The sequence below is a fragment of the Mizuhopecten yessoensis genome, unplaced genomic scaffold (genome assembly GCF_002113885.1).
Source record: "Mizuhopecten yessoensis strain PY_sf001 unplaced genomic scaffold, ASM211388v2 scaffold5519, whole genome shotgun sequence".
NCBI classification, from domain to species: Eukaryota; Metazoa; Mollusca; class Bivalvia; order Pectinida; family Pectinidae; genus Mizuhopecten; species Mizuhopecten yessoensis.
The window spans coordinates 1,299,270-1,309,520 of record NW_018406089.1 but is presented as its reverse complement, the minus strand read 5'-3'; the positions used below and the strand labels follow the sequence as shown (position 1 = coordinate 1,309,520).

Here is a 10,251-nt window from a genome sequence, read left to right as displayed (position 1 = left end):
TTCAGAGATTTCTCTCAGGGCTTATCTGTCATACACAACAACTTCAGAGATTTCTCTCAGGGCTTCTCTGTCATACACAACAACTTCAGAACTTCTTTGCAATATACTTCATCTTTTGACATCTATCACAAAACTTTCAGAACTTTTATACACAACAACAAAATACATTCCCTATACATATACTACCCCTGGTAATTAAAACACTCCAACTTTAGAGATCTATTTCTACACTCCAACTTTAGAGATCTATTTCTACACTCCAACTTTAGAGAGAGATCTATACTCTCAAACTTTAGAGATCTATTTCTACACTCCAACTTTAGAGAGAGATCTATACTCTCAAACTTTAGAGATCTATTTCTACACTCCAACTTTAGAGAGAGATCTATACTCTCAAACTTTAGAGATCTATTTCTACACTCCAACTTTAGAGAGAGATCTATACTCTCAAACTTTAGAGATCTATTTCTACACTCCAACTTTAGAGAGAGATCTATACTCTCAAACTTTAGAGATCTATTTCTACACTCCAACTTTAGAGAGAGATCTATACTCTCAAACTTTAGAGATCTATTTCTACACTCCAACTTTAGAGAGAGATCTATACTCTCAAACTTTAGAGATCTATTTCTACACTCCAACTTTAGAGAGAGATCTATACTCTCAAACTTTAGAGATCTATTTCTACACTCCAACTTTAGAGAGAGATCTATACTCTCAAACTTTAGAGATCTATTTCTACACTCCAACTTTAGAGAGAGATCTATACTCTCAAACTTTAGAGATCTATTTCTACACTCCAACTTTAGAGAGAGATCTATACTCTCAAACTTTAGAGATCTATTTCTACACTCCAACTTTAGAGAGAGATCTATACTCTCAAACTTTAGAGATCTATTTCTACACTCCAACTTTAGAGAGAGATCTATACTCTCAAACTTTAGAGATCTATTTCTACACTCCAACTTCAGAGAGAGATCTATACTCTCAAACTTTAGAGATCTATTTCTACACTCCAACTTTAGAGAGAGATCTATACTCTCAAACTTTAGAGATATATTTCTACACTCCAACTTTAGAGAGAGATCTTTACTCTCAAACTTTAGAGATCTATTTCTACACTCCAACTTTAGAGAGAGATCTATACTCTCAAACTTTAGAGATCTATTTCTACACTCCAACTTTAGAGAGAGATCTATACTCTCAAACTTTAGAGATCTATTTCTACACTCCAACTTCAGAGAGAGATATCTACTCTCAAACTTTAGAGATCTATTTCTACACTCAAACTTTAGAGATCTTTTTTTCACCTCTCTAGATCTTATACTGAATCCCTTTTGTTACTGTTGTGTGCAGCATAAAAATCCTTTTCAGACTTGTATCGTGGTCTTATATAAGTTTTCTAGAATTTATCAAACTGATCCAGAGATATTTATATATCAGTTCATTTTTAAAGAGTTGACAACATTTATGAGAAATTGATACCATATTTTTTATCTCATTGCTTTAGAGTAACTTTTGTTTTTAGGATTTGTAGAAAGTTTTGAATGCATCATCTACATGGATGCAGACAATACACAGGATGCTGTAGTGTTTACTGGGACCACTTTGACATGAGTAGTAAAAGCAAAGTAAATAGGATTTGAAGCTGTACTGGATACATGCCACATCTTAAAGTTAAAGCTATGGATATCACAAAGAAACTGATACCGGTAACTTCCATCACAATGACGTTGATCTAATATTAGCGCTATAGCTAAATTCATTGATACTTGCAATTGAATTCTGATTTTATGAAAACAATGCTGTATTGATATATCTTAAATACTATAAGATATCATTAGTGTAGGCTCATTGTCCAACTATAACTTACGGAGTTATGCTCCTTTATTCAATTGCTGAAATGGTGTTCATGTCTGCTCATTATCTTTAGTTATTTTCAATGGATTAACTTCAAACTTCATCAGAAGATTAATTATCACAAGATCTCGAGCGTTCTGATAACAACATTATCTGACGGTAATTTATGGAGTCATGCCCCTTTATTCAATTGACCAAATGGTGTCCGTTCATATCTCGTGTTATTTTTAACAGAATAACTTCAAACGTCATAGGAAGGTTAATTACCATGCGAGTTAAGTTTGATAACCACCATTATTCGACTGTAATTTATGGAGTTATGCCCCCTGATTCAGTAGAGTGAGCGTACTCACCATTATCTGCATTCCTGAAGGTGTTCGATTGCACCCATTGATCTACCAGGTATGTTCAATTATTTCTCCTTTCACATCAGTTACGCACAAATATTTCATTTTTTTCAACAATACAAACAACTGCTCGTTCAAAGGGCTTATTATGTACTGCTTCTTGTTGACAGTGAATTTGTTTTCTTAATTGAAACACCTATTTTTCAGTCTCTATGATAAGGAACTCTTGTATCATGTGCATGTGTTATACTGGGTTGGAATGTTGTCAAACCAAACTTAGTTTCAATTTCTTAGTCGTTGACCTGTGATTAAATTGAGGAATTGATACAAGAAAGAGTTCCAAATGTTCTGTCACCTTGTCCGTCATCATTGTGCAGTTCAAGATCTTGAAAGAAAACTGAAACAAAAACTAGCGCTAGCTGCGATTTCATTTAAAGCTGTGGTTATTTTGCTGCAATAATGTGTGCTGAAATATGTAATCACAGGAAATTGTCCATTGAACAATACATGTTAAGTAATGTTCTTGCAATCAAATTGCTCACAAAGAATTTCACAATGTACCAGGTAAATGGCATAAGAATGTAATAGAATTGTAATATAAAAGTGTGTTTGTTTTCTCCGCTTTGTTCATGTCACAACAAATCGGAAATCTTTAACTCTTTCACCCTTGAAATTTGATGATGGACTGAATGGGAAGAGTTCAAATGTGTCATCAGGGGTGAATGAGTTAAGTATGGTGGCTAGTATTGACTTCCCTAGTAATGAAAGTCCTCATAGACTTGGGAAACTGTTTAGTCTAGTGGTTTGCAGAACATGAAAATTTCAAGTGAATATTAACAAATGATTGGTGATTCGATATTCCTAATGTAGAACTTTGCAGTAGCGTCCTAGGGTGGATCCGTGAGTGGATTATATAGAGCTCCTTATGTAGAACTTTGCAGTCGCATCCTAGGGTGGATCCGTGAGTGCATTCTATAGAGCTCCTTATGTAGAAATTTGCGGTAGCGTCCTAGGGTGGATCCGTGAGTGCATTCTATAGAGCTCCTTATGTAGAACTTTGCGGTAGTGTCTTAGGGTGGATCCGTGAGTGCATTCTATAGAGCTCCTTACTAATAAAACATAGTCAAGGAATAAAGGAATCTCTACACCAGAATGACGTTTTGTGTTATTTCATGTCTACATGTTTCGGCCTACTATTCAGCCGTCATTAGGCCCCGCATAGCAGGCCAAAACATGTCGACAGTTAATAACACAAACTGTCCTTGTGGTGTTGAGATTCCTTTATTTCATGATCAAGTGAATATTACTAACATTTCCTTTTTTCAGGAAATCAACATTTGAAAAAAAAAGGGTAAATGTTTGACAGTTAATCATCTTGTGTTTATAGTAGCCATCATGTGATGATCGACAATGACATCACTTTGAATGTGAGAGTAATAGGATTCTCTTGGTATTGACTCCACCGAGGGTAACTGTCTCAGACCTCCAAAATCTGTTTTGAAAGAGTACAAGTAAGTTATGAGGATGATAGATAGGTAAAGATGATATAACTATTACAGGACCGAAAACGCCTGTCAAAGCATACAGGGTATCTGAGCTATCGGGCAAGGTACACAGGGAATCTTAAATATCTGTCAAGGTAGACAGGATATCTGGTATATCTGTTAAGGTAGACAGGATATCTTAAATATCTGTCAAGGTACACAGGATATCTGGTATATCTGTCAAGGTACACAGGATATCTTATATATCTGTCAAGGTAGACAGGATATCTTATATATCTGTCAAGGTACACAGGATATCTTAAATATCTGTCAAGGTACACAGGATATCTGATATATCTGTCAAGGTACACATGATATCTGAGATATCAAACAAGGCACACAGGATATCTGATATGTCTACCAAGGCATGCAAGATATCGATGATAACAAACAAGGTACACAGGATATCTGTGATATCAAACAAGGCACACAGGATATCTTATATATCTACCGAGGCACACAAGATATCTGTGATATCAAACAGGACACGCAGGATATCTGATATGTCTTTGTTAGCGAAGACAAAGTCGTCGTCCCCCAGAGAGGCAAATTTTTAAAATCTTACTTCTCCAGTACTGGTGTCATTAAGTAATTTTCGCCCCTGAAATTTCATGATAAACTATTATAACCATTGAATTGGAAGAGTTAAATTGTGTCTTCAGGGGTGAATAAGTTTAACACATCAAGGGATCTCACCAAATTTGCTTTGAAGCATCCTTGAGACCCAGAAATCTAACGTTATAAATAGAAAGGGTGTTGAGAGACTGTTTCTTAATTGGGAGACGTGTGCAATATTACTTTAAATGAGAACATTTTGCCATATGATTGCTGAAATGTCCAGGTGAGCGATGCAAGCCCTCTGGGCCTCTTGTTCTGGCAGTAGTACACCACAAAATACACTACAATTTAGTGAAAGTAAATAGTTACTATAGGCCCTTTAATAATTACCATGATATACAATACAATGTAATTAGTGTAAATATTACAGTAACATAGACTTGTATAGTCCGAGGTTTAATATTACAGTAACGTAGACTTGTATAGTCCGAGGTTTAATATTACAGTAACATAGACTTGTATAGTCCGAGGTTTAATATTACAGTAACGTAGACTTGTATAGTCCGAGGTTTTCCTGTCTTATACTGGTGTGCCTGTTTAGATTTCTCAAGCTTTTATTAATGTGTCACAGACCTGACCTCAACCTTTACACTTCTCAAGTTTTGTTTAATCTTTTACCTGCTATAGATATTCTGTTTTGTTTGTTTTATTTCAGAATATAATGATTTTGAGAATTTAATAGGAAATTTAATTATTATTATAGCGAATTTGTAAAAGTAATTTAACAATATATTTGAAAGTATGTAACTTTATATGCATCTTGGATATGTTTGTTTATTGTTTGTAATAGCATGCTGCAATACTAACATTATAGCACCAATTTACAAAGCATGCCTTTTCAATATTCAATTTGTTAAATTTGTATGAAGGCTAGATTTAATGGTAATTAATGAGCATATTGTTTCAAAGTATTGGTATCAAAAAAAAAAAAAATATTGTTGATTTTATTATTTTATTGAAAGAAATTATAAAAGAAAAAATTCTTTGCCAACATCCAAATATTAAATGGAATTTGAATGAAGTGAAATTATTTAAAGATTTTCTTAGAACATTTTTTTTTTAATTTTTAAATTGTTGATATTGAAAGATTTATAGAGCACTTCCATTATTGAATGTTTTTTTACCCCACAGCTTACAAACAACAAGCCCACAGGAGGGGGACAGAAGCGGCCTACGTCTGCGGGAGGTAATCGAAGTGACGGTAGCAAGGCTTGTGTCATCCAATAGGAAGCCAGCTTACAAACAACTCAAGAGCTTACTTCATTATGAGAACTGCTGATTTCAAAGATGATTGGATGACTGGGGAAAGAGAATTGTCCAATAGAAATCCAGATGTTATGTAAACAATGATATGTATTGAGATGATGGGGGGAAAATTGTCACGTAAAAAAAAGTAGAAATGTTAATCATAAGTGATCAAACAAATGTAAAACTTTTACTGTACATGTACATGGTATTATGAAATTTTCATTGTGAAGAAAATTTTGAAGAAAACATTTTTGTTTGGCATACATTGCTGTGTAACATCAAACTTTCAGCGTCTTTACATATTCACTGTGTCTTTATCTCATGATTTATAGACAAATACTTCGTACAGTTCTGTTCTGGTGAACTTTGACACATGAGGACCCCAAAAATACATGTTATCCTGGGCTGTATAATAGTACATATGTACTTAATTACCTCATGAATATTATGTTATTATTTATTGATATTTTCATTCCCCTCACAGGGTGGAGGGTGCAATTAAATGATTTATTTTCTCGTCCATAATCATCCGTCCATACTACATCTTGGTTATTCTTAGCAATTAGTTCCTAGATTATATATTTCCAGAAGTATATTCTCCTATCATCAAGCTTCATCTTGAAGAGTATTGCACAAGTATTTTAAAAGTAGGTCGGTGTGACCTATATTTTTTGCTTCACTGACTTTGGGTAGAGTGTTTCCATTTAGCTCCATTTCTTTGGTTAGAATATTAATTGTGTTTAATGAAGGGATGGACAAAATGGATTCTTCAGATTGTAAGGTATCAGAGTTTGCAATAAGCGTGTTAACTTTGTAGTTATAAAAATATTTTATATTATTGTCCCTGTTTAAGAGATTAACCTTGGAAAAGGTGAAAATAAATGCATAAACTGTAATTGAAAAGCGGAGAAATTTGTAGTTCATTGGTTGCCACTCTTCTCTATATTTAATAATTCACCAGAGTTGTTCAGAATCATGTCTGACACAGAATTTTGAGCACAGTCAGATCCCGTGTTATAAGGTCAAGGTTTTTTTAGTTTGTTTATTATCTTGAGTAATACGTTTTGTTTAAAATGTATAAATTCATGCATTTATTTGACTATGTATATAACAGACGACTTGTAATAAATCACTTACTTAATAGATTGACAGATTAAAGTGCTGACAATCAAAGACCTATTTATAAAATAAACATATATTAGCAATAGATTTAATTCAAATATAAGATACAATTTTTATACTTGTAATAATGTAGACAATTGTTTTTATTGTTTGGGAGTTTTCAGCTCGAGAAAAACCATTACAATGTCTCACTATAAAAGTTAGTGAAGAGTCAAAACAAATATAAAATACGTTACAGTATTTTACCTCTAATAAGCCCAGGATGTCTAGTCCTGTGGTTGTTTTACTTTTTATGATAAACTGACCAATCAGAGAGCTGCATTTACTTTGATAAGTAATACAAATAAACAAATCCTTTTGATGTAAGTGTGACAGGTCTTCTACATAATTTCAAAGTATAGATAGAAAATGTGTACTAACAGGTATCTCTTTGAATGTTTGGTTTATACAGGTTTTCAAATTACACAGGTTCTGCTTACAATAGAAATGTATACCACCAGACCTCTTTGAATGTCTGGTTCATACAGGTTTTCAGATTACACAGGTTTAGTTTACCCAGACATCTGTTCCACTGGACCTCCATGAAGGTTGTTTTATACAGGTTTTCATATTTCACCAAAGTTTGGTATAGACAAGATACTTTGTGTAGAGGTACTATAAAAATTGTTACTCTGTAGTATTTACAAATATTCACAGAGGATTCCGTCCAGATATTTGTGTATTTTCATCCATTATATGGGCGCCATAGCGACACATACACACATTCATTGTTAGACATCAATATCTTCACTACAGCCGTTACCTATTTTGTTGATGCAATAATATGATTTCATGTTATGACTGAAAATTTGCAATATTTCTATGGGTTTTTTTCTCTCAAAGAGAACGTAAAATGAACACTTACAATATCAATACTCATGTTGCAAGCATGGATATACAAATACCATAACTGTCTTGTATGCACCTTCCCGTATCCTTTATATGCCCTAGTAAGTTACTCTAAACTGTAAATCTATCTCTGATTGCACAAAAGATCAACCTAGTATAACTAGTATAGTTTTCTTCTGATAACATTACGCTTGTATAAAACATCTCAACTCTTGAAATTTCCTCAAGTCTCAGATTTTCAATAGGCAATACATTGCTGGGAGATTAATAGTAAAATTCCATGTAACACTGAATCGTTACAAACATATATCTGAACTGTAGGATAAAAATCAACTTAAAATTGGTATATAGGAGAAAGGATTGAGTAATTCCAACAGTGTAGACAATATAAGGTCAACATTTTTAGAGCAGCCCCCTTCTTTATCAATTAAGACACACATTTTTTACCCCAAGTTAAACTCTCCGTCCATCCTAGTTTAGTTAACACAAGTTATCTAATTTTTGCTTTTTATATAAAAACATTGTACATACATTTAAATAGTGTACAAATATAATGTACATTGTACGTGAAAGTCTGCAGGTACAGACTACACAAAATATATGTACATTTTGTAAATGACCTAATTTTACTAATTGAAATTAGACTTTATTCTTTTTATGATTTGGCAAGATCTGATTTGCACTTTTAAATATAAACTGTCATCTGTGACTGGCAAGGTGCAATTGTTGATGTCCCTGTAGGGTTACACATACAGATATGTATTGGTGTAAGGTTATACATGTAATACACGTACATGTACCGGAACACTCGAGCCAGGCCAATCCTTCCCTGTCAGATAAAATGCTCCAGGATTTGGTTTGTTAATATTCTAAAATTGAAGAGTACTATAATTGCTGTAGAAATATGTACTTCAATAAAGGTTGCGTGTTTGGATCGTGAATTTAGAAGCCCGTGTAAACAGCTTAAATACACCGGTACTTTATTATAATGGTATAAGTTATAGAATATAAAAATAGCTATAAAATTGTGGAAGAAATAAAAGTTGACAACCAAAAGATAACACAAAATGTGTAAAATGATCTTGATTTTTTTCTTTTTTTTCTTATATTTTTTAAGATATTTAATTCAGCGATTTGTGGGGAAAATTCTGTTATTTTTTCCAGCTGTTTTACTCACGGTTGTATGCACTTGATAGTAAAATGTCCAATTTTTTCTTCGTATCGATTCCAATGTGATGTATATAAACCTGATGCTGTGATAACTCATTGGAATGACTTAGATATGTACAGTACAATATCCTCACTGATAACACTGATCGAGAGCTATAGGTTTTGTACCAGACGTTTTGTAATATACATTATACACTATCAAAGACGATCAAGTTCATAGTATATGTTTGTATTTGTTAATGCACCCAAAAATGATGTTGACTGCTGCAGTATGAAGTATAACAGAATCTGACAATAAAGTATAATTTATCTAGTGTGGCCATCTTTGTTTTATGTGCAAACATTTATTGTGGTGTCAAATGGAAAAAGTAAACTATACACTGTATACCGTGGAAATTATACACTGTATACCGGGAAACTTTCACTGCAGTTTAACTTTCGCCTTTCTTGCCCTCCGTAATGAGGGAGAATTTATCATTACAGCAAATATAAGTAAACAACATAATATATATAGCAATGAAATGTGAAGGTCAAAATTAACACTGGACAAAAATTGATATCATGGGCGAAGGGCGATAGTTTGACTGGGAGGAAATTAAGTCAATTTATATGTGTGCACAGGCACTTTACAGTGTGAGAAACATATACATTCTTTTAACGCCCTGACATGAAATGCCTGTGAGATTGAGCTACAATACTTGTGCTGTCAGTCTTTAACATTTTACCTTAAACACTTATAGAAACATAAGGCCCAGAGTCATTATTAGCTCACCTGCCCGAAGGTAAATGAGGTTGGTTTGACCCCTGTGGTCAGGGGGGCGGGGCCCTGAAGGGGAACTTAGCTAAATTTGCTTTAAAAAGCCGTTCAGGACAAGTAGCGTTTTAAAGGAAAAGTTGATAGACGGACGTCGGACGCTGCGCCATGGCATAAAATTGGTGCTAATGCACTAATATTGGTGCATGAACCTTGGCCTAGACATGATACATACAGGAACCTTTGCCTAGACAGGATCCCCACATGAACCTTTGCCTAGACAGGCTCCTCACATGAACCTTTGTCTAGACAGGATCCCACATGAACCTTTGTGTAGACAGGATCCCAACATGAACCTTTGTCTAGACAGGATCCCCACATGTACCTTTGTCTAGACAGGATCCCCACATGTATCTTTGCCTAGACAGGATCCCCACAGGAACCATTGCTTAGACAAGATCCTCATAAGAACTTTTGCCTAGACAGTATCCCAGCATGAACCATTGCATTTACAGGATCCAAATATGAACCATTGCATTTACAAGATTCCCACATTACCCTTTGCCTAGAAAGGATATCCACATGAACCTTTGGCCTAGACAAAACACACATAAACCTTTAGCCTAGACAGGATCCCCATTGGAACGTTTGCCTTGACAGTATCCACACATGAATGTTTGCCTTGACAATATCCCCAAAT

The 10,251-nt window shown here is 34.2% G+C and overlaps 1 protein-coding gene across 6 annotated transcripts in view; it reads left to right on the top strand.

The window, feature by feature from the left end:
• LOC110450834 (kinesin-like protein KIF28P) overlaps positions 1 to 9,111 on the top strand; it is a 103,066-nt gene extending 93,955 nt beyond the window's left edge. For all 6 annotated transcript variants that reach the window (XM_021498602.1, XM_021498601.1, XM_021498600.1 and 3 more), the window contains one exon: positions 5,501 to 9,111. In XM_021498602.1, the coding sequence (XP_021354277.1) occupies positions 5,501 to 5,596 (96 nt within the window). In that variant the 3' untranslated portion in view covers positions 5,597 to 9,111. The remainder of the gene's footprint in view (positions 1 to 5,500) is intronic.
• The last annotated feature ends 1,140 nt before the right edge of the window (positions 9,112 to 10,251 follow it).